General features: G+C 41.3%; 1 protein-coding gene across 1 annotated transcript in view; it reads right to left on the reverse strand.

Moving 5' to 3' along the window:
- Positions 1–1,152: 1,152 nt before the first annotated feature.
- Positions 1,153–26,556, reverse strand: part of LOC134530738 (free fatty acid receptor 4-like) — a 68,567-nt gene continuing 43,163 nt past the window's right edge. The window contains exons 2-4 of the mRNA XM_063365858.1: positions 10,669–11,000; positions 8,569–8,767; positions 1,153–3,532 (exon numbers count right to left, since the gene is read on the reverse strand). Coding sequence (XP_063221928.1) covers positions 3,086–3,532; positions 8,569–8,767; positions 10,669–11,000 — 978 coding nt within the window. The 3' untranslated portion in view covers positions 1,153–3,085. The remainder of the gene's footprint in view (positions 3,533–8,568; positions 8,768–10,668; positions 11,001–26,556) is intronic.

The following is a 26,556-nucleotide window of genomic DNA, read 5'->3' on the forward strand; positions in this document are numbered from 1 at the left end:
TAGTAATACAAAAAATAATAGTCGTCTGCTTGGTGTCATGAAGGAAAGCTGTCACACCATTTTTTTTTTCCATCAAGAATCGAACCGAGTGTAACCCACCCATTTCCATGAATACGCGCCTTATGTTAATTACTTTTATTTTTTAACTTATTAATAAAATTATTATCTTTTTAGAGTTTATTATGACTTTCGTTAAATCCAACAACTAAATCAATAAGTCTAATCAAATTTCACCTGCTGGTCTAATATAATATGCGAAAATGTTTTCCAGGTTTTTAATTACGTCTTCAGGTAACAAGCCTACGCGTGTGTTTAACATGACGGATTTAATGGCGTAAGACTCCCGTTGGGGCAAAAATAAAACCCTCGGTTCCCTATTGAGGGGTAAGGACACGTGGTAACGCCATTTTGTCACAGCTCGAAGGTGTTCTAGGAAAAGCTACACCGAGAGGTTGAGGCGACCCTTACCAGCATCATTGCCACCCACTACCTCTAGACCCATTCGGCTAATCTGTGGCTGATTCGAATGAATCCTCATTCTACGAGTATCACAAGGCACTGTTCCAAGTGTACCACATCTCTGGGACTTCTCAGACAACCCTCGCCGAAGCACATCCAGCTTCTACTAACTTACCAGGCTGGTGCCGGAGCAAACTTGTCCACCAGACATAAAATTTAAGGTGACGTCTCTTGTAAGATAACCGCCTTTCGACCACAAGCAACACAATTTAGCCTTACTTTGCCCCCGCAGCCGTCAAACTGTCTCCCCCTCTCACTCCAAGGGTATTTTTTTAAGTCTGTCGTCGACAACAGTTACGGTAAGTGACGTTGAAAGCATAGAAATCTGCATTTTTAACATCTCTTGGTCGTTGTATGTTGATGAATGTCGATGAATATTTTTATCACCATTGTAAAAAATAATATTAGACTTACAGTAAAACTAAGTATAAAAATGTAAGTTACGGTAAATCTAAGTTTCAAATTTAAAAATAAATTGCATAACCAGGTTTTTGTTTTACTGTATTTTTTACTCAGTGGAACTTCAACACTTTGACAGTACTTAATTCTTAAGATATAAAAACGTGTGTTAATGTCTCGCCACTGTAGACAATCACTACGGAGTATGGGAGACAAAAACTAAACACACAAACATTATGCTACATTGTTTTATTTCATCACAATACAGCTGTTTTGTTGCACAGTCAACGATAAATTAAATGAGATCATTGTAGACATAATAAAATTTGAGGTCATTTGTGGTAAACATTATGTCATTTATACTTGATTACATATAGAGTTAAATATAATTTATTTGGTAACAGTGTTTCTAAATTAAAACCAAAATGTAATTAACTACTCCTAAGATCGTATCAGTGGGGGAAAAAAAACAAGTTTAGGTACAACTATTCCCTATTTCAAAGATAAACTTGATCATTAATTTTCAACACCTTTATATAGTAGCATTTAGTTAAATATACCTTGCGCACTTCAATTATGAATATTCTTGTAATTTGTACTTGTTGTTCAATAAAATCGTGAAAATATGTGTCTATATGATTTTTTTAAATAAACTGTCCGCTGTTAGGGTAAAATATAAAGGTACAGATGAAAGAAACGCGTTTGAACGAGTTTCCTCTAAAATTATATTTCTGAGAAGTTTTAATTAGAAAAACCTTTAATAAAAAATTTACGCATACAAAAAACGTTTGTTTTGTGTTTGCGGCATTTAAATACACATGGAAATTCATGTTTGAAGATTCTTAAAACATTCTAACTGGTGTACAGAAACTCTGTAATAATCTTCTGCACTATGACTTGTTAAATATATTAAAAATCTCCAATAACTATTTTGTCTTAAAATTATCTTTAGTAAGAATATATTTTACTAAACTAAAAACATTATTTGGAATGTGTAACATGACCACACTTACAACCGATGTCATGCTTTAATCTGGGTTTCGCTTCGTAATTCAAGCATGTAAATGTATTCCATCCGTTCTCAAAGGAATTGCTGGATCTGCATATGAACCTTGAACTCCGAGAAGGCCTTTAGCGCTTGCGTAAGCAGTTCCGGTCGCTGCGTGTCCTACTTGCGGCACGTTCGCGAGTCACTTCACTGTCACAAGCGAGGAGTGAAGATGGCTGACACACGTGGAGTGAAGATGGCTGACACACGCGGTGAAACATTCGTCCGTTCATGCCATTGTCTTCGTCAAGGCGAATCACGGAGGGCAGAAATGGTTACTCAGTGAAAGAATATGTTGATATCAATCAGAAAAACATATCTGGTACGTTCGAAACTAGACTTAACAGTCATCAATACCTAACGCTTATGCGCGTTCATGACTAATTTGTAGCTAATGCTGAAAACTCTTTGATTTCATTGATTCCCTCGTAAAATCGTAAAAAGGAATAGAGGTGAATAAATAATAAAAATAATAAACAGATTTGTAATAGGTATGCATATTCCATTATCACACCTCTACCTGGTTATCATGGCACAAGTGTAGCGTACATTTACGCTATTTATTCGAATTCCGTTACCTACTTTAATTTTCTAGAGAACAAAACATATTGTTTTTATCAAGAAAACAAGCAATACTATCTTAACCGGCAAGCAATTCATTTATTACGTAGATATGGCTAGGCTTGAATGGTAATTACATGAACTAATCACCACGTTTAAAAACAAAAAAAAAGTCATTAGTAAAATACACGTTCTGAAATGGCACAAGATAAAATACGCCACTTGTTATCAGCTTAAACATTTTACAATTCAATTTTCTTAGCAAAACGTAAAAAGCAATATATATATATATATATATATTATATATATAGTGATTACACCTATACGACTGCCTAACCAGAGTAATTTATTGATCGTGATCCTCAGGTGTTAAGGTGGACATTAGTTCGAAGTATTTTTACGGTGATCGCCTCTTCGTGCAAGGCAACGAATCTCTTAAGAGAAATAGTCTGTCGCCATTTGGCATTCAAACAAGTTTTTAATGAATGGCGTCTTGAGTTGTGCGACTATTTCTAAGAATGGTGAATGTTTGTTGGTGGAAACTAGTGAAGCGGCGCGTCAGAAGGCGTACTGCGCAGGCGCCTCGAGGATGGACGCCACGCTGCACGTGCTGTTCTTCTTGCGCGGCGTCCGCGGGGGCGGCAGCCCCGCCACGCTGCCGCGGCCGCTGCTCGGCGTCCTGGTGCCGGCGCAGCTCCTGTTGGCGGCGGGCGCCAGGCCACGCGGGTTGCCGCCCCCGCCGCCGCCGCCGCCGCAGCGCCACCAGCGCGCGAAGCAGGCGCGGAAGTTCTCCGACAGCACGCCGTACAGCAGCGGGTTGACGACCGTGTTGAGCAGCGCGACGACGAGCGACCACAGGAAGTGGCACGAGTTGAGGAAGAAGGCGGTGTCCTCGTTGGGGCGGCGGCCGTCCACGTAGATGAGGAACATGACGACGGTGATGGGCAGCCACATGAGCAGCACCACCAGCACGTTCAGCAGCAGCACGCGCACCACCCTCAGGTGCTGCAACCACACACACCGATCACCCCCCCTCTCTCTCTCAGGTGCTGCAACCACACACACCAATACTCCCCTCTCTCTCTCAGGTGCTGCAACCACACGCACCAATCATCCCCCCTCTCTCTCTCAGGTGCTGAAACCACACACACCACACACCCTTCTCTCTCTCAGGTGCTGCAACCACACACACCGATCACCCCCTCTCTCTCTCATGTGCTGCAACCACACACACCAATCCCCCCTCTCTCTCAGGTGCTGCAACCACACACACCAATCCTCCCCTCTCTCTCTCAGGTGCTGCAACCACACGCACCAATCATCCCCCCTCTCTCTCTCAGGTGCTGAAACCACACACACCAATCCTCCCCTCTCTCTCTCAGGTGCTGCAACCACACACACCAATACTCCCCTCTCTCTCTCAGGTGCTGCAACCACACGCACCAATCATCCCCCCTCTCTCTCTCAGGTGCTGAAACCACACACACCAATCATCCCCCCTCTCTCTCTCAGGTGCTGAAACCACACACACCAATCCTCCCCTCTCTCTCTCAGGTGCTGCAACCACACGCACCAATCATCCCCCCTCTCTCTCTCAGGTGCTGAAACCACACACACCAATCCTCCCCTCTCTCTCTCAGGTGCTGCAACCACACGCACCAATCATCCCCCCTCTCTCTCAGGTGCTGAAACCACACACACCAATCATCCCCCCTCTCACTCTCAGGTGCTGAAACCACACACACCAATACTCCCCTCTCTCTCTCAGGTGCTGCAACCACACGCACCAATCATCCCCCCTCTCTCTCTCAGGTGCTGAAACCACACACACCAATACTCCCCTCTCTCTCTCAGGTGCTGCAACCACACGCACCAATCATCCCCCCTCTCTCTCTCAGGTGCTGAAACCACACACACCAATCATCCCCCCTCTCTCTCTCAGGTGCTGAAACCACACACACCAATCCTCCCCTCTCTCTCTCAGGTGCTGCAACCTCACGCACCAATCATCCCCCCTCTCTCTCTCAGGTGCTGAAACCACACACACCAATCCTCCCCTCTCTCTCTCAGGTGCTGCAACCACACGCACCAATCATCCCCCCTCTCTCTCAGGTGCTGCAACCACACACACCAATCATCCCCCCTCTCTCTCTCAGGTGCTGAAACCACACACACACCAATACTCCCCTCTCTCTCTCAGGTGCTGCAACCACACGCACCAATCATCCCCCCTCTCTCTCTCAGGTGCTGAAACCACACACACCAATACTCCCCTCTCTCTCTCAGGTGCTGCAACCACACGCACCAATCATCCCCCCTCTCTCTCTCAGGTGCTGAAACCACACACACCAATACTCCCCTCTCTCTCTCAGGTGCTGCAACCACACGCACCAATCATCCCCCCTCTCTCTCTCAGGTGCTGAAACCACACACACCACACACCCTTCTCTCTCTCAGGTGCTGCAACCACACACACCAATCCCCCCTCTCTCTCAGGTGCTGCAACCACACACACCAATCCTCCCCTCTCTCTCTCAGGTGCTGCAACCACACGCACCAATCATCCCCCCTCTCTCTCTCAGGTGCTGAAACCACACACACCAATCATCCCCCCTCTCTCTCTCAGGTGCTGAAACCACACACACCACACACCCCTCTCTCTCTCAGGTGCTGCAACCACACGCACCAATCATCCCCCCTCTCTCTCAGGTGCTGCAACCACACACACCAATCATCCCCCCCTCTCTCTCTCAGGTGCTGAAACCACACACACCAATCATCCCCCCTCTCTCTCTCAGGTGCTGCAACTACACGCACCAATCATCCCCCCCTCTCTCTCTCAGGTGCTGCAACCACACACACCAATCATCCCCCCTCTCTCTCTCAGGTGCTGAAACCACACACACCAATACTCCCCTCTCTCTTTCAGGTGCTGCAACCACACACACCAATCATCCCCCCCCTCTCTCTCAGGTGCTGCAACTACACACACCAATCATCCCCCCCTCTCTCTCTCAGGTGCTGAAACCACACACACCACACACCCCTCTCTCTCTCAGGTGCTGCAACCACACACGCCACTCACCCCCCTTCTCAGATGCTGCAACCACACCCCCTCTCTCTCTCATGTGCTGCAACCACACCCCCCTCTCTCTCTCAGGTGCTGCAACCACACACACCACTCACCGCCCTCTCTCTCTCTCAGGTGCTGCAACCACACACGCCACTCACCCCCCCTCTCAGGTGCTGCAACCACACACGCCACTCACCCCCCTTCTCAGATGCTGCAACCACACCCCCTCTCTCTCATGTGCTGCAACCACACACCCCTCTCTCTCAGGTGCTGCAACCACACACACCCTCTCTCTCAGGTGCTGCAACCACACACCCCCTCTCTCACAGGTGCTGCAACCACACACCCCCTCTCTCTCAGGTGCTGCAACCACACACACCAACCACCCCCGTCTCTCTCAGGTGCTGCAACCACACACACCACTCACCCCCTCTCTCAGGTGCTGCAACCACACACACCACTCACCCCCCTCTCTCTCTCAGGTGCTGCAACCACACACACCAATCCCCCCTCTCTCTCAGGTGCTGCAACCACACACACCAATCCCCTCTCTCTCTCATGCACACCTTCTGCCACAACATCGCTGCAGATAACTATGGCACTACGGCCCTACGATGTAAAACAAAACGTGGCTATTCACGTTACACTTCAACGCGTCTAATATATTATGTATATATATATATATATATATATATATATATATATATATATATATATATATATATATATATATATCAGACAATATCCAGACTATTTTACTATGGGGCAATTTTATTTAAATATGAACATTAGCTTACCGATCTTATTTAAACGTAATATAAGATTTAAAAAAACGTGTTAGTGTGTTTAGTTGATAACGAAAGAAAGTTTATTTTTTTTACATATTTAGGCTACATGCTCATAATTACACATGTGCATTCGTATATGTATTTGTTTAGGATCAGTTTGACTCAGTTAAGGGTTGTATGCCTTATCTTAACACTGAAAAACTTCCTAACATAAATTACATTCAAATGACTACAATGTGTGATAAATGGCTCATAATAATGGCTAGCTAACGAAATTAATTTTTAGTATAAAATGGAATATATAAAATATATTTTAATTAAATACGGTAATAACAAGTAAACGGAAATCTGTAGAAAAATATTATTTATGAAGCTGCCATTTGCACACTCACTCACACTGGAATTTACGACCGCTAATTAAATCAGAAAATGGAAATTAACTGAATGAAGCATGTATTTCAGATGTGCAAACCTAACTCAGCACATGTTCTTGTATCACTCGTTCTACAATGACATGGAAACGGGAGACGGATCTCACGGCACGGAGTACGTGCAATGGCATGCATGTGGACACGGATCCGTACGGATTAACTCGGCAATATTTATTATTTTTATTTATAATGTATATTTTAAATACGTTGAAATTTATTATAATCACAATAATATATAGTTTTCTATCTTTAATCTGTGTTTTTTTTTTCTAAATATATAAACTCTGGTCGTGTTTTGCTCTCGGATATCAAAATTTTCATAACCCTGAAGTTCAATCTCATTGATTGCCGTTTATTAAGTTTCCGTGCATTGTAGAAACGACAGACGGATAGTGGAACGAAAATACCTTGCGGGACTGGATCCGTTTCCGTTTTTTTTTTTTTTTTTTTTTTTTTTTTTTACGTTTCTGGGTCATTGTAGAACGGGCCTAAGGTGTCAAGTAAAGCCGGAATTACAATAGTCCGACGCCTCCGTCTGTCCGTCATCAGTCCTTCGATCATGTGACCTGCAGCCAATCATACGGCCCGAAAAATTCCATCCGTCCATCCGTCAAAACCTTGCTAAATGCATACTTTTGACGGACGGACGGATGACGGACGGACGTACGGATGACGGACGGACGGACAATTTTTTAAATTTTATTTTCCTAACCATGTAAGACTAAGGGTGTTTTTTTGGGAGGGGTCTGGGTTAAGGAAGACTAAGTGCGTCCCAGACCGAAACCTTTACTCCTAAATCATTCTGCATTTCAGCCATGCAGGAAGGGCAGCATGGATGATGTGCTTTGTTTAGGAATTGGCCAGCCACGGCAGCAATTTATGCCATGCCCAACTCCCCTATCTCAGATCTAGATTATAACTAGTTAGCCTAAGTTGGGCCTGCATAGACACAGGAAAAACCCTGGGCTCAATCATGCGGAGTTAAGTTATTGCTAGGGACCGAAAAAATTGGCGGGTTCAACGACCTGTAGGATGATTTCCATAGTTCTACGTACACTCGGTCAAATGTCACCCCACTCATTGGCTGCTGTCTTGTGAGACGTTCCAGCGTAGCAGCCTGTGATTTGATAAAGCTTTGGTTGGGTGTTTCTCATTGGCCCAGAGTCATCCAGGTTGAGTTGTGAAACCAATAGGAGAGGCAGCACTGAGGTATAACGATTTGTATTTTAAGCCTATCGCGAAATGAATTCGCGAATTTTTCTGGTCTCTTAGTTATTGCAGAGCATTAAGCAGGCAGGTTCAGTACAGGACAAATTGGGTGATGCAGGAAGAAGAGTTGGTTAGGGTCAATGGGGTGAAACCCCATTCGTCTTCCTTTTTTTTTTTTTTTGCACCTGGATGCGTGCCAGTGTCGCACGCGCACCTGGCGGCGGGCGGCAGTAATCAAGCTGCCGGGGAAAAGAATATAAGGGAAGCCTACAACTCACGTAGTTTCGGTTCCCTGCAAGAATTTCCGAAGATTTCCGAAGTTTTACGTTTTGGTACTAACGCCACTTCAGCCGCTAAATCAGAAGTTTCCCAATGGAAACAAGCATGTTGTGACTGACCTGACCTAACCTATCCCTTCGATTTTTTTTTTTAATTTCAATTTTTCGAGAGAAATCCGAAGTTGCACGGACGTGGTAGGGAACCGAAACCACGTGAGTTGTAGGCTTCCCAAAGAAGAAGGCGAGACGAGCGCGGGGCTACCTTGCTGAGGCGCAGCTCCTCGTGCTGCGACAGCGAGCCGCTGCGGAAGCACTGCTGCTGGGACGGCTTGCGCGCCCACGGCAGCACCAGGCTGCCCACGTAGCTCAGCTCGCTGTCCCTCCTGGGGGGCTTGTCGCCGCCGCTGTCGGTCACCACGACGCACGGCACGGCCCAGCGCCCGCGCGCGTCCAGCAGCTTCCTGCACACATCCATCCATACCACACCGTCCACGTCACATTTGTCCCGATTACATTGAACTTGAATAACATCATATATTTCATGTCCCCCCCCCCCCCCCCCCCACACACACACACTTTGGAAAACTACATTCATAGTCACACGTCGATTCTAAACCATTAATACTCCATAATAGGCAACAACGATAGGTACTGATATTGACTGTCTCAACGGCATTTTGAAACACACACATTTATATATATTTTTATTTATTATTATTTGAGTGTCTACCAACAGTCAAAGCCTTTAACAGGTGGGCACTTAACAAATATTACACAAAGAAATAACCTTAACATACACAAAACACAGTGATAAACACAACAATAAAAATGGGACAACAAAAACATAAACACATGAAAAAAGACACTTAAAAAATTATAATAACTAAAATTGTCAATTTTAAATTAATCCTTGTCAATAGAATAACAATAATACATTATTTACATCAGAAGTTATCTTAACTGCAAGAAAATTAAGGATTCAAAATGTCTTTCATTGATTTTTGCCCTTTGGAAAGGGTCTAATCTTTCAAAATATCATTACATTTATCAGTACACCGTTTTGATAGCTCATTTTAAATGTGATACGTTCGAAAGGGTCGCATTGTTCTATGATTGAATGAAGGAACTCGAAGACCAATTTTGTTTAATATTTCAGTGCTGTGGTAAATATTTATAAAACAATTTATTACAAAAACGGTATCAGAAACTTTCCTTCTAAACTGCAGTGTATGCGTGTTCAGGGTTTCAAGGGTTAAGTCGTAAGTAGTTAAAATTCTCTGAAATATCATCTATTAAATGTTTGTTAAAAATGTATCCAAACAATTTCTTTTGTATATTTTCAAGTCTATTTGAGTCAGTGGTAGTTATAGAGTTCCAGATGACAGACCCATACTCTAATCTCGATCTTACTAAGGTAAAATAAAGACTAATTACAGAATCAAGAGAGCTAGCCAAATAAGTTAAATATTTTATAAGCCCTATTATTTTATTTGCACTTGCAATTAAATAATCCACTTGGCGATGAAAGTAAAATTTTGAATCTAAGAGAATACCTAGATCACGCATACAATAAGTTCTCTGTATCATGTTGTTGTTTATTACATGGTTAAAATTTTCTGTATATGTTTTCCTATAATATGATATTATTTTAATCTTCTTAACATTTAATTTCATTCCGTTAGTTTGACACCACTTAGTTACATTATTTATATCTTCTTGCAACAATATACAAATCACTTGGTGTTCTAATGGCACTGTGCCGTTTATCATAATTTTCGGGCACAAATTTTGAATTTTAAATTTAATTTTGAATTTTTATAGAAGGATACCACAAAAATAATGTTGCATTTTTTAATTTCATTTAATTTTGTTTCATTTACTGTACACTCCGACGTAATCTTGTGCAACCCAGTGCACCTGCGCTTGTTCGCAGGCCCAATTAGATACCTTTTGCTGAAATTTGGTGATCGCAGCAAATCAGCAGCAGTATGCATCACGTTTTTCTCCCTGTAACAGTATGACTTTTCGTGCTAGCATTTCTCTCTTCTCGTTAATCGGGTGAATCCACATCTGCCTTTGTCTCTTCTCCTCCACTTCCGATTCCAGTAAACAATATAAAAACAAATCTTCCTCCTCAGAGCTGCTAATGACGTTAAAATTAACAAACCTAACATGCAAAAAAATAACAGAACTAAACTAAAACAAAACCAGTCACGCGATACACCTGTACACTAGGTCAACACTGAAGGAACTGAGCGTTCGCAATCATAAAACGGCGTCTGTAGTGTGCGACCCCCACGAGCGGAACCTTCGGAAACTTCCGCAGGGCTGCGCGGCGCGCTGTAGTGGGCGATGAGCTCACCTGAAGATGCGCTGGTAGTGGAAGACGAGCAGCGCCATGGGCAGCAGGCAGGCCAGCAGCGTGGTGGGCAGGGTGAAGCACAGCGACACGTTGACGCGGTCGGAGCGCGGGAACACGAGCGTGCAGACGCGCCGGCCGCCGTCGCAGCGCTGTTCGCGGAACCAGAAGGCGACGGGCAGGAAGAGCAGCGCCCCCAGCAGCCAGGTGGCGGCGGTGAGGGCGGCGGCGCGGCGCGGCGTCAGCCCCGAGCGGTACGGCGGCACCACGATGCAGCGGTGGCGGTCGGCGCTGATCAGCGTCAGCGTCCACAGCAGCACGAAGCCGCACACGAACTGCGACCACACAGGCACGCCCGCACTCAGCGACATTTACACACAGCCATCATGGATGAACATCCCGTCCATCATCTTGGATGACATCATATCCGCCATTTTAAAAATCATTAAATTTAGAAAAAAAACAGTAATTATAAAAAAAATTAAATAACATTTAAATAAAACTATCACTGTATTTTCTATAGACAAAACATAATCACATATCTTTTCCTCTGAAATTTTACCTTTTTTTCCATTACCAACATAGGTTTACCTAATTTGAGATAGGTTGATGTACATGACACAATAATTTATTTTCTGCAGATTTGTAGGTACTGTCTAAAAAAACAATATGTTGTTCTAATTAGTTGGTAGAAGGTAGCGTGGGTCGTACCCAACTCTCAGGTATTAATTTGTCCTTTATGTTGTAAATAAACATAAAGTGTGTATACCATTTGGATTTGTTTGTATAAAAGAGTTTATAAAAATTTAATTTTCTAGTTTTGCACAAAATTTTACGATAAATATCCGGAAAATAATTTTCGAAAAATTTACACCTCTGTCTCGATGTCATTCACATCTCGGTGATGAAGGAATGAGATTTTATGGGCGAACAGTGTCGTACGCAAGACTATGTCCATCCGAAATCCTAAAAAAAATTATATCATTCCCACCAACAAAAGAAAAGTATTTGAAAGAAAACAGCAGGCAAGAAGGTTATATAATCCCCCCCCCCCCCAAACCAGAATTGAAATTCTGCGTGCGCTCCTAATGGCGAAACGGGAGTAACCCGAGAAAACCCAACAGTGACGTAAATGTCTGCCACCAACATCCAGGCCCAACCCCAAATAGCTTTGGTGGAAGGCGAGTGATCTGAGTGCTCAACCACAACGGTCTCCTTTTACATAGTTTACAAGGACCTTCCAAGCTCGGCTTCAACCACCATGTGAGACTATTTTTTGCTTATATCTGATTTAAGATATTTATGGAGATACACTTCCCAGCTATGGAAACACAATTAAATTCCAGCGAGTAAACACGCGTCAATAAGTCAGGAACTTTTTTATATTATTCATGAATAGGCACCTGGATTTAACAAATACCTAGCAGATAACCCATGGAATATAGATAGCGCAAATATTTAACGCAATGAAACGGAATACTAATACATCAAACAAAATCACTCGATACAATATAAATGAAATGATTTGTACCCAAATGTACTTAAATAATAAAAATGAAGTAGAATAAGATAAAAAGCATCAATTTAAAATTTTAATTTTCAACCCACCTAAGGTGAAACAACAGTATAAGAAGCGATAAAAAAAATAATGACGCAAAAATGCAATCACGGAACAAGAAGGACAAAGCAGAGCCTTAAACCTCTTTTCCATTAAGTCCAGACTCACATTCCACGGGTGATACCAAGTTACCAAGCGATTTTTTTGTGTGTTAATATCTCGTTGACAGCCAGGTCGTTAGACAAGAACAATGGCGTCTTGAGTGAGCGGGGTTTGGCGGTGTCTAGCCACAATCTTATTTTTTTTTACCTTTCACCTCATAATTGATACAAAAACTAAACACACCGTTACATTAAAACTATTAACCAGTCGGATGTGTGCATGGGTATTATCCTATGCCATATAACAGTGCGAAAAGCATACTTATATACATATATATTATTTTGAAACTCGATAAAAATACATTTTGACTATCACAAAATATCCTGTAGACACCCGTACACAATTTATCTTGGTCAGATTTTGCGTACGCCAATACAAACAAAAACGTGCGTACAACACAATGCGGAGAAATTTAAAAGGAAACGGTCCAGACATATTGTGTAGCTATGGAATAACAAAATCAGGATGGATAGACCGGGAAGCTAAACCCAATCCAATGTATTACGATTGAATCATATACTTGGTCTATGTTAAAAATAATAGAATATTTAAACAAGCGATAAAACCTTTCAAATTTACCGGAACACAATACCGACAATATGTATGCTAATTTTGGATGGTACTTCCCAATTCATGGGGACTAATTATTTATTTTTTAAATTTTAAATTATGTAACTGAAAATAAACAGTCTTAAATTTTTTTTCAAATATTCCCGATATTCAATTTTCAAATATTATTTACTTTAAACTTTTCTGTAGTAAAATTTTGACTATCAATAGATTTCAATGAGTGTTTTGTCTTTTTATAGCTTCATTTTTAAAAGGGGGGGGGGAGGGGAGCGAGTCTTTCAGTGCTTGCCAGAGATGTGCAGCATCTAACCTCGGTAACGAGCAAAGTCATAATACGAAACTTGGACACGAAATTTAAAGTAGGATTCTTTACAATAATGTCGAGAGTGATAAGTATATCTACGCAAATTGTGTTTTTTTCAACTACATTTCTTGACGTGAATCACACTAGTTACCACACCCACCGTTAGAATTATTCATTGCCGGAGCAGCTACGTCAATTATCATATCATTCGATTTGCAGAGCGAAATTTTAAACTGTACGTATAATGAAACGGCTGGTATAAAAGCGGAAAAAGACTGGAAAAACACTAAATCCCGGGCTTTGGACCTGATTTCCGACAAGGAATTACATCTAAATACTGCCTATCTCGTTAAAACTCACCAAACAGTTAATACAATAACGTTTCCCTTTGTATTTGTGAACGTTGGCTCACGCCACCCGCCACAGATGGCAGCACCGTGGTTACGCATTTCCGTCCCGTGCGACTTCAGTTCCATTCACGAAACGACTCCTACCAAAATGCAGCGCAGCGACAGCTGGAAACAAGACACAGTGTTCGTGCTGTGAGCTTGTGAATGGCAGGAGGGAGGGGGTTTGCCGTCGCCCCCGCACGCGTCCCGGGACAGGAAGCGGGCGTGTTGACGGGTAACCGGAAGCTGGGCGTGGCCCCCGGGCGGCTCCCTCATTACGGCGCGGTTGACGGCACACACGGCCCGCGCCGGGGATCATCGCTCACCGCGGCAAACATGGCCTCGGCGGGGGGCGGGCAGGTGTTTGCGACGACCCGCCACGTCAAGCGCCTTCGCCACGACCCCGGTGCTTCTGGATTCACCGCAGTGGCGGATCCACGATCCAGGCAGGGCGCAACAACTACATTATACCTTTTTATAAAGAATCATCGATCCCCCCTATTGAAGCGGGGGGTCTCCCCCCGGGAAAATTTGTTTTTCAAGATGGAAAATGGTGCTATTTAAGCAGTTTTATTATCTAAAAATTGATTACACAGCACTTTCTTTGCCCCCGTTTTCCCCCACTTCAAGGTTTCAGAAGGAGGGGGGGGATACCCTTGCGCCCCCCCCCCCCTGTTTTTGCGCCCCTGGATCCAGGGGACAGGCACTTCCTCCCCTGCCCCCCGCCCCTAATTACCAAGCTTTCATGAACAAATAATTAAGTTAATTTCAACTCATTTAACATGCTTCAGTTATAAAGTTATTTAACAAGGAAAGATTATTCCGACCTACGGCCGGCATTATCAAGTTCTCCTCCCACATATGCACCGTGATAGGGTAGGGTGGGAGTGACATTCTGACATTCCAGTACGTTTTAGATGAATTCCAGAGCTTATTATTTAAAACAGAACTGTTAGGACAATGGGCACCAATGAAATATCATTGGTGATATATTAATATTCATAATCATTGCTGATTAAATGCTACACATATAAGGCTACTATACGTCGAGGCGTTAATGGAAAAAAGTTGGTAACTAACAGAAACTGGTATAAGTATTTGCTTTAAAAAAAATTATTATATTTTAAAAGTCTGAAACATCCATAATAATTATGCTTTGCGTGTTCTTTAACTTCTTCTGAACACAATGCCGTGGTCATTAAAACACACACAAGATTTCAGACTCTGGACTTAACTTCCTCCATTAATACCAGAATATATGCCAATATGAGATATAAACCACCCCACTCCCTTCTTTTATATTAATCACTGAACGAAACTGCCCCTGACTCAATGTTTTTGTAATATCTCTGCAAGTGCAAATCCATGCAACGTTAAAATAAAATACAACTGATTTAGTTCTAACTATTTAGGTGCTTCCACCAACAACCTCTGAGGTGTCTGCCTGCATGCTATTATTAATGTTAGCTAGGCTGAAACAACGAAGCATTAAGGGCGATTCCGGAACGCACACCATTCGTGACGCAAATGCCTAAGAAACCTAAGAGCCACACCATGTAATTATCTTAGGATTATGTGTATCATAGTTCCATGCATGCTTCTTGGTTGGTTTCGTAGATATTAAGTTGGAAGGTTTTATGATTCAACAAACAGCGTGAACTGTACATTTTGGCCATGTTAAAGGATTTCTATTAAATGTTTACTGAACAAACATTTCTTAAAATGCATTTCATAATGGTTGCCTGAATCTATAGGATACAGCTTGTTCTATCAAACCATCTTCTCGGGGTAATTTACAAGTTTATCTAAAACGTGGTTGGTAATATATACGTACACCATAAATACTAATATAAACATAACTTCTTCATAACTTTTACATAATGACTTACTTGCTAAATCCCTAATACATTACACTGAGTCAGAGCAGGTACTTTTAGTTGCTTTGCTCCAAATCACACTTGATTACAATCATGTTGATCATTGATGATCCATGTATGTCTTAAAGGAGTTGAAGGAAGATAAAGTTCCGCGTCTATTTTCAAACTTTGGTTTAATCATACATATATAAGTTTATATAGATGTGTTGTAAGATGTGCATCAAGGAAACGAGAAGAGAACTGGCTGAATAGTTTTGATCTCTGGGTTAATTATTCTCGTTTATCTTGGTCATCTGACCTCCAAGTTTTCCCGTTAGCTTTCATCCGTACACATTTCAAAAACGTCGAAGTATCTTGGCCTGTGGGTTTTAGCCGCGTCAAAATTGAAGAATGTAGGAGGCTGTTACCCTGATGATGGCCACTGCAGTGTCGACCGAAACGTTGATGAACTCTTCACTGGTTTGACACGACGTATAACCCAAAAGCCAATAAAACCTCCGGACAATGGCCGTGAAAGGCTGCGAACCTTAGTCCAAGGACGTCATGGTCTTCCAGGACCAACTTCACCACCAAGTCGGAATGTGTGATTCGCACGTCTGCGCGTCCGAAAGAAAGGGTTCTCAGACTGCAGTGGCTCCCAACAGCGACTCTGGCAGAACTCCACGACGCTCAGCGAGTGACGCAGCTGACCCCAGCTCCGGCTGGTTACACACAGCTCAGTTGGTTCGCGACTTCGCTATAAAAGCTCGGGCGCCAATTGGGCCCAACGTCACTTTCGAAACCATTTCCGACGCACCAATGGGGAAAGGCGTTTAGGGCCGTGGATTATGACTCTATTCCAGCAAACAATATAACTTCCAGGACTATTTATACGCAATTGCTTAGGGAGGGGGTGGGGACTGAATGGCGCATAGAAAATGGACCAAATTATCACTTTTAGTACCTCCACCCTTCCTTTTCGCTCTCGGAATAAAAGCGCTGAGGAACAAAAGGAGCAGTTAAGCAGGTGCTGAACCACTAGGAAGGGTGATGGTAAACTGCGCCATCACGTCGGTTGTAAGGAATCGACAATCGTACCCTCGCAACAAGTGCATGCTGGAAGCCTCATTTAATTATTTTGTACAACAAACTCGCCATTCGTGGTTCATAAGAGGCCGCAGCCTTAAAAAAAATTAGTTAGAATGGCGTTGTAACCCTTCTTCCTCCTTAATTGGAAGAGGGGTTGCGTCCCCGACTCACTCTGGGCGCGAAGGGAAAAAATAAATATTAAAACCAGGCATAAAAAGCTAAACAATATAAATTCCCCACACCACTGCCCAGGGGTCAGGCCAAAAATTTCAAAGGATATAATAGTAGAGTAACCATTAAACAAACAAGAGGCAAGACTTTGGACGTATGTTATTAAAAAATAGAAATTTGCAAAAATAATTTTTACTATACATAACCATACAAGCTTAGTTACAAAAGCTGACGTTAATAATGGCAGCATCTTATCCCCATTTGCGATACTAACAATAACCTTTAAAAAATCGTAAAAATATAAATACTGATAACAACAAGTATAAAAATATATAAGGGCGTGAGGCGTGGCCACTATAAAATATCAAAATTTACTGACTGCCCTAATACCAAAAATCAAACAAGACAATCAATACAAATATATAAAAAATCTACAAAAATAATACTGAAGTACAAACAAATTATTTAAATAAAGTTCTTAAACTCTCAATCAACGGTTTAGTCTTTCTTCAGATGTTCGTTGCTAAAGACTTGCCAAAAAAAAACAAAGTTAATATCCTAGGCGTGCGCTGGCTTCCTGACCTTCCTCACCAACTCCAGAGTCTAATGCCACGCCGGGCCATAGGTACGAATTCACAAAGGCGTGAACGATGACCAAAAAAAAATTATCTTATTTTTAAGGGAAATGTAGCAAAAACTCTTCACGTAACATAACCATGTTACCACAGAAGTATTTATCATCAGCTTCCAACAAAGTCTTACTTCTTTATTAACTTGCCAATGATTTTATAAAAACGTAGAATGGCCGCAACCAACCAACATCAGGCTGCGCATGTAGTCCAATACCGATCGCATACATTTAATAATACTGCACAAGCTGATATATTAGCCAAATGCCAACTTTACGTATGCAAATTCCGATGACAAAGTCTCAAAAACAAATTGCAAAATGTTCGTTTCTTCCAAACTTATACTTTTATTGCAACTACAGGCAAACGGGCGACCTTATTAAAAAATCCCACACTGGAACAACGTGTGAAACAAATGGGCCTCTTCACCAAACAGGCTAATAAAAGTTCCGTCCAAATAAAATTTAGTATGGGAAAATACACAGTTCACTAGGTTTGCCAAAAACCAGTGCAGCACCACGAGGGTAAAAATCAAAATCGCGGCCTCTCTTTACCTTGATTTCTTCTGTACCACAGGGCAATCCATTTGCCCTGTCACCCATCGTGGAGCCTCCAACCCAATACTCTTCGTCGCCCGTTGCCGTCCGGCATACCAGTCCGCGCCGTCACATGGCTCTGTCCTCGACGGTCGCTCGGCACGAACTCACTCGCCGGCCCAGCTGATTTTTTCTTCCCGGCAAGCCGAATGTCTGACGTCATCAGCCAACGGCCGGGCGCTCACCAAGTGGTATTTACGTGAAACACAATCGATATTCTTAAACTCATAATCGATAGCTACCAAACGGCGTATAACTAATTAACAGAAACAAATATAATTAAAAAAAATTTACAGATAAATTAACATTAATTAAAAAAGCGTAAAAATACGTGAAATAAAAAACCATATAAAACTAGAGACCAGAAACAAAAATAAATTACAAGTAAAAATGTGGCCCTGCCGGCCACAACCTCCGCCTTGAACAAAAAAAAAATTTAAACAGCAACCTTAAAAAACTAAAACGTCAAAAAAAAACCTTGGACTTGGAGACAAAGTATTCTCAAAAACTTCTAATCCAACAAACCAGCCCAAACTCAAACAAACAAACCTGCAACAAGGAAAACTTGCCTCCAAAGCCTCAGTCAAAATTTCAACGCTCAAAAAAAAAAAAACAAGAGAAGGATTTTCCAACAAGTAACGGAAAAGACAAACTAAACTCACAAACCGAACAAACGGGATCTAAGTATGCCAAAACAAACAAACAAGCTCCAAAGTCAAGTCCGAAACGTATTAAACAAAACCTTCTCTCTTAAAACAAAAAAAAACAAAAACTAAAGACCACTATAATTCCTGGTGCTGTTCTTGCTCCCGCTTCTTTTTAAAGCAAACTTTTTCTGAATGACCATTTTTGCCACAAAAACCACAAACAAATTAACCTTCGAAACCGAGCAATCCTTAGCAAAATGCCCTACCTTATTACACTTAAAACAAGTCTTATCAAATTTTTCACTACCGGGCGTTTTAAAACAAACCGGTTTAAAATTGATTTTGCCTTTACACTTATCGAATTCACATTTAGCGTAAAAAATATTATCAACCTGGATAGCCCAAGTGTTGAGTTCCTCCACACTATTAGGTCTGCCAATAAATGCGCATTCGTGTCTGATGGCAGGATTTAGATTTTCCAAAATAATAGCTACAAAACGGTGATCATCTAACTGCAGACCAAATACATTAACGTGATTTCTAATATCCTGTATAAATTCTAAGGTGCTTTCATTTTCCCGTTGAAAACGGAAAATCAATTCCTTAATTAGATCGTCCTTCACCCTCTTAGGGCACAAATATTCCCACAAATTCTCTTTCACTACCGACCATCCAACAGACTTATTTATACCTGACGTAATCACGTCTCTAGCGATCCCGCTACATTTAGTCGAAATACACCTTAACAATTCTTGCTCATTTTGTAAACAACAATTAGTTTTCAAACTATCTACCCCCAAGCAAAACTTTATTAAATCTCTTGGCCCACCGGAGCATAAAGATGGCAACCTATCCAGTTCCTTAAAAAGCAATTTACTTTGCATAGCAGTATTCAATGAATTTACTTGGCTGATCTCCGAATTCTCCACATTTTCCTCAACAGGTTTTTTCCTCCCTTCTTTAATGTGGGTACTTAATTTCCTGCGTAAGGTATCAATGTCATCCTCCAGACCACTCTCTACTCCCGCTGCTTGCAAATTAGCGTAAACCTGTTCTTTGGGAAGTTTATAAATCCAAGAAACTGCCATTATTAAAAAAATCAAAAAAGTCAGCAAAATCGCAAAAGTCCAAAGTCTCTGCCTAGCAGAGTTGCGCAGGTTGTAACCCTTCTTCCTCCTTAATTGGAAGAGGGGTTGCGTCCCCGACTCACTCTGGGCGCGAAGGGAAAAAATAAATATTAAAACCAGGCATAAAAAGCTAAACAATATAAATTCCCCACACCACTGCCCAGGGGTCAGGCCAAAAATTTCAAAGGATATAATAGTAGAGTAACCATTAAACAAACAAGAGGCAAGACTTTGGACGTATGTTATTAAAAAATAGAAATTTGCAAAAATAATTTTTACTATACATAACCATACAAGCTTAGTTACAAAAGCTGACGTTAATAATGGCAGCATCTTATCCCCATTTGCGATACTAACAATAACCTTTAAAAAATCGTAAAAATATAAATACTGATAACAACAAGTATAAAAATATATAAGGGCGTGAGGCGTGGCCACTATAAAATATCAAAATTTACTGACTGCCCTAATACCAAAAATCAAACAAGACAATCAATACAAATATATAAAAAATCTACAAAAATAATACTGAAGTACAAACAAATTATTTAAATAAAGTTCTTAAACTCTCAATCAACGGTTTAGTCTTTCTTCAGATGTTCGTTGCTAAAGACTTGCCAAAAAAAAACAAAGTTAATATCCTAGGCGTGCGCTGGCTTCCTGACCTTCCTCACCAACTCCAGAGTCTAATGCCACGCCGGGCCATAGGTACGAATTCACAAAGGCGTGAACGATGACCAAAAAAAAATTATCTTATTTTTAAGGGAAATGTAGCAAAAACTCTTCACGTAACATAACCATGTTACCACAGAAGTATTTATCATCAGCTTCCAACAAAGTCTTACTTCTTTATTAACTTGCCAATGATTTTATAAAAACGTAGAATGGCCGCAACCAACCAACATCAGGCTGCGCATGTAGTCCAATACCGATCGCATACATTTAATAATACTGCACAAGCTGATATATTAGCCAAATGCCAACTTTACGTATGCAAATTCCGATGACAAAGTCTCAAAAACAAATTGCAAAATGTTCGTTTCTTCCAAACTTATACTTTTATTGCAACTACAGGCAAACGGGCGACCTTATTAAAAAATCCCACACTGGAACAACGTGTGAAACAAATGGGCCTCTTCACCAAACAGGCTAATAAAAGTTCCGTCCAAATAAAATTTAGTATGGGAAAATACACAGTTCACTAGGTTTGCCAAAAACCAGTGCAGCACCACGAGGGTAAAAATCAAAATCGCGGCCTCTCTTTACCTTGATTTCTTCTGTACCACAGGGCAATCCATTTGCCCTGTCACCCATCGTGGAGCCTCCAACCCAATACTCTTCGTCGCCCGTTGCCGTCCGGCATACCAGTCCGCGCCGTCACATGGCTCTGTCCTCGACGGTCGCTCGGCACGAACTCACTCGCCGGCCCAGCTGATTTTTTCTTCCCGGCAAGCCGAATGTCTGACGTCATCAGCCAACGGCCGGGCGCTCACCAAGTGGTATTTACGTGAAACACAATCGATATTCTTAAACTCATAATCGATAGCTACCAAACGGCGTATAACTAATTAACAGAAACAAATATAATTAAAAAAAATTTACAGATAAATTAACATTAATTAAAAAAGCGTAAAAATACGTGAAATAAAAAACCATATAAAACTAGAGACCAGAAACAAAAATAAATTACAAGTAAAAATGTGGCCCTGCCGGCCACAGCGTCAAAAACCTAAATCAAGTGGTCAATCATGAATTACAGATAGTTTTGAAAAGTGATCAAATTGTGACTTTTCCCCTCTGTATTTTCGGGAATCCATAGTTTTTAAAAAATTGTATTTAGACACTACATTAACTGTGAAAGTAAACTTTTTCTTGTCAACAGTGCTATTTGTAACTTATAAGATTTGTTTTGTGATTTTCCTTTACCAAATCATGATCGTTTGAATGAAAAATTAAGGCTCGGTCACATAACCTTATTATTATATACCTATATAATAATTTCTATAAATTAAGGTCTATTTCTGTAAACTTTAACATGATACCGCCTTTGTATTCGTTGCATAACACGATTATTTTCAACAGATAGTCACTGTGTAAAAAGTCGTGCAAGTTATAAGTATTGAATATTTTCCTTCACTCGTTAAAAAAAATTTTAAATCGTCATAACATCGTGCTTATTGGCAGCTTTATAACAATTGTATTCATTCTCAAAAATTAATTCATTACTAAACAATAATGACTTCACAGGGGGCACTTTTATCTGTAGCAGTCAGTCACTATCAACCAAACGAATTCCACAAAATTGTATATTATATGCATTTAAGGATGCCAAATGTTAAAAAATAAACAATATAAAGTTGTTATGGCTGACAATCTATTAAAACCAACATGGCGTCTTTCAGTTCCTATATTTTCCAATTAAAGGCAACTTATCCGTCGACGATCTGCTAGTTCGCGGTACGGCTGCAGTTGAACAACTATAATAAAACATATAAAGATGCTCTCAGGCATGCAACAATAACTACAATTGGTTCAACTTTAATTGAACATTTTGAAAGTCCTGTACGCACAGTTACGAGCAGTGACTTCTTTAAAAGTTGATTACCAACATGTTTAGGTAACCCTGGATCGACTGTATATTAGGAAATAACCAATAAAACAGTGTGCATTAAGAAGGAAAATGAAATAAACTTTCAAAAATAAATAAATATGGTGTGACTGCAAACAATTCTTTCCACATTCGGCAACAACATTTTATTTTTCTGTTTCGATAGCTCTAATATGTTTTATTTGTTTACTTGAAACTTCAGCTCAGCATACACTGTTTCAAGATGAAGTAGTAAATTCAAATCGTGGTCATAATAATTGTTCTGTTCGCGTTTCTTCCCTGATATACATAGCTTGAACGTGATCCAGACTGTGGTTTTTTTTAAAACATTAGTTAAAAGTATGAATTGGTAGTACCCAACTAAAAATGTTTTATATCATCAGAAAGTTTATCTTATCTCCATTTTCTTTGACACCAAAGCGGTGCACATAGGCCCTATAGGTCTAACGGATTCGACTACTGGCCGTTTATTGGTGACTTTGGCAAGGTTCATTTCAAGAAAAGACCTTTCGTAGAATCTGCAGTCGGATTGTGGTACCAATAATTTTGTTAACTTTTTATCTCCCTGCTAGACCTCATCAAAGAGGATTGTGGGAAGTAGCTGTTAAGTCGAATAAGTACTACCTTACACGCGTTACTGGTAATAAAGCCATTCTCCTAGAAGAGCTGATTGACACGTCGTACCATGCAGACTTGTCGACACTGAAACCATCAGGCCACTTCCTCATCGGTGGACCACCTGTTGCTGTAATCAATCCCGCAGTGCCGAAGAGAGCATCTGCCTCACCAAAAAGGTGGAAGATTGCTGGCTCATAGGCGTGTTTTCAGATTAATTTCTATTCTCGAAAAACCCGGTACAATTTCTTGAGAGCTTTATATTCATTTTTCAGCCATCTATTGTTATGGTTACCACTCGAATCTCATAGTTATCTTTTGCACGGCAAAAAGACTGCGCGCCAGTTCACACTTGCGCTTAGAGGCGATACGGCGATAGAAGCACAAGCGAGCGTCGCTCTAATCATCCCACCTCACCAACACACTGAGCATAACTCTGTACCTCGGAGGTAAAGAGTTATGCTCAGTGCGTTGGTGAGAACAAAAGAACAAAACTGTTAAAAAGAACAGTTTAAAGAATTTTAAATAGTGCCTCACGTACATACTAAACTCTTTTCTACCCAAAATATGTGAATTCTTGGCATATCGTAGAACTTAAGTGTTGCATGCAAAAAGAGAAAACGTCTAACGGTAGTCAAGTTTATGGTTAAAAGTGCATCTTGCCTCCGAGGTACAGAACTGTTCCTGCTTGTGCTGAGACCCCGAAGTGATCTCGGTGGGTGGTACGTACTTTGAATGGTACGCGTATTCTGCGGACCGCAAGTAGTACCAACTAACTGTCTTTCCCGTCAGTGATGGTAAACAAGATGACGACCAGGTTAGTTGTCCGTGCAGTACACTCAGTTATCTGGTGTCAAGAGTGATTTAGTGAAGTTGATAGTTTAACTTAGATAAAATTAATGTAATATTTAGGTAGGGTATTTTTTTCTCTCTAGTGGCTTATGTAGATTAATTCTTAAATCATAATTTTAAATTTTTACATATTTTTCAGTAATGTATATATCTAAAACCAATTAGTTGAATTTTCCAAACATCTGGTATTTAAAATAATAATAATTTTTTATGATATTTATATAATGGTATAGGTATATAGGGAAAAAAATCCCAAATTGGCATACAGTATACTAGTAGCACTCGCACCCAAGCTAGCTTCAGTAATTGTTATATTTCCTGTAAAACAATGCATTTTTGAAAATAATGTAAACTAGTAAAATAATAATAAAATGAGCATGTAAACAAACTGGGATCGCGGAGGCCTGTCAAATAGTTCGTGGAGGAAGTACACGCGAGAGACAGATACGTTACTCACTGTTAGCGCGAAATGTTGCGCTAGTCATATGTTTCCCTGCAGGAAACCACAGTCGGCGTACAGAAGGAAAGGAGCGTCACTGCACAACTTGAATAACAGGAAGCGGTCGTTATCAATATAGTAGTATTCAAAGCCAGAGGGGCACAACTGAACAAGCGAAATATTGCCACTAAAAAAAAAAGTGCGCGGTTGAGAAATTGCCACATCAAATATTAAGTTTTTAAATACAAGGAAAACATATAAATTTCTTAAACATTATAATTTAAATAAAAAAGTAATTTTGTAACAGTCGCACTTCAGAATAATAGGAAAATAATTTTCTTTGGAATAGTTGTTGACATTGTTTCCATGTGCACCTGTGCAGACGTGTGTATTTTTGGCAAATGTAACTGAGGTTATGATTTTCGATTCTCATACTTTGCAGCTATATAGTTTTTAATTTTTGAAACGAAAGATAAAATTATTTTAACATAGTTTTGGTCGTACCGTATAGCAAAACAAATGATCTTAAATTTTTATGAATATTTCCAGCAAAGAGATACCACAAAAAAAAGTTGCCATTAACTTTCGAAAAGTTAACGACTCTTAGGTTGTTAGCATAGAAAAGAGAGGGAGGGATAGAAAGGCCACTCTCTGAATAACAGCTAGAACGCTATTTGCAGCGCTGTTGTGGCCGTGCACAGTACTAACCGTATATACATTGATGAAATAATGACCTAAGTAGCTATTTATGCTAAAACCACCTATGTCACAAGCTAGCATTTTCGTACACGTAGCGGCATTGTATTTTACTTAATACGTAATTTTATACTCAATTTAACAATGTACCTCAATGAAAATATGGCCACTAAATAATTGAATAAATAAACGCCAGGTATTTTCCAGTTTCCACCTACGAAGCAATAAGCAAGTAGCACGCAAATAACCTAAAGTCCTAAACAAAAATACGAAAGAAAAATTGCCGCCATTACAAATGAGCCTTGGCAAGGAATCGTAAACAAACATTGAGCAGTGAGCACACTAGCGCTCTTACGGCCGTGCACACAAACAAAACGTTGTTCAAGCATCTCTCTAATGAGTGCACATCCCGTGGTTGTTAGGTTCCTCATAAATCCCGCACACTTACCTGATTTCCAAAGAAAATAAGAGCGTTAATTATAGCACTGAGTTGCGACTCTTTATCTTCCTTGCTCTTTGTTCAAAGCTTGGCATCGGCACTGTTTATTCTGTGGCATCGGTATTACAACAATCTTAGCAGTATTATTACAGTTGTAGTAATTGCCAATAATGAATTTAATGCTAAACTTCAATGACAATACAGAGGAAACTATTTGAAGAAGCTAGTCGCTATTAACTTTGCGTCAAGGGGCTGCTCTATACCCACCAGGCCTCCCGGTATGGTCCCTCTCCATGATATCAGGAACCTGGAAAAAGGTAGATGGCACGCGGACGCTCGCCTAGAGCCGCCACTACGCACCAGAGCTGTGGGAGGAGGGAAGACTTATTTTCACAGACTAGAGAGCCAAACTCCCGATCGTGCATCTTCGTTTTTTTTTTTGTTCATTGCAACTCATGATAACTAATGGTCAATTAGGTTAGGTTAGCTACATTATAAATACTTTAAAACATCGTGGACGGTTGATTTGGTTAGGATAGCTACATTAAAGATACTGTGAAATCAAAAATCAAAAAAGCGAGCATGAACTTCGGGTAACTTCGGGTTTGGCTCTTTCGTCTGTGAAATGAAGGCTTCCGGTGGGGGGAGCCGGACAGCCCACGGGTCACCGTGACGTCACTTCTTGTACGCGGACAGCCAGGACAGCCCTGAGCATCGGCGAGCTGTCCCCCGGACAAAGACCGAGGGACCACCGTATGGGACCGCGGCATTCAAGGGGGTTAGATCGCTCGCTTCCACCAAGTCTGTCAGGGTTAGATTCCCGCCGCGGGATTTACGCAAGTTTGGAAACGTGGGCGCTAGGTTTCTTCGAGGTACTCAACCTCTCTTCCCCCCCCCCCCCACCAAAAAAAAAAGCCGTGCAATAACGCGCCTCGTCCTCGTCTCGAACCAGGTGCAAGGAAACAGCTACCGCTCAGCTCGGCACGTCGCACGCGCATCGTTCTCGTTTTACGGCTCCCGAGGCTCGCAGCTGGTCGTTAAGTGGTCTTTGTTCGCCGCTCTTACCGGCGGGTCGTCAGGAAGGAGGCGAGGCGCGGGGAATGCACAACTGGGTCCTCGAGGACCCAGGGACCCCCCACCGCGA

The sequence above is a fragment of the Bacillus rossius genome, chromosome 3 (genome assembly GCF_032445375.1).
Source record: "Bacillus rossius redtenbacheri isolate Brsri chromosome 3, Brsri_v3, whole genome shotgun sequence".
NCBI classification, from domain to species: Eukaryota; Metazoa; Arthropoda; class Insecta; order Phasmatodea; family Bacillidae; genus Bacillus; species Bacillus rossius.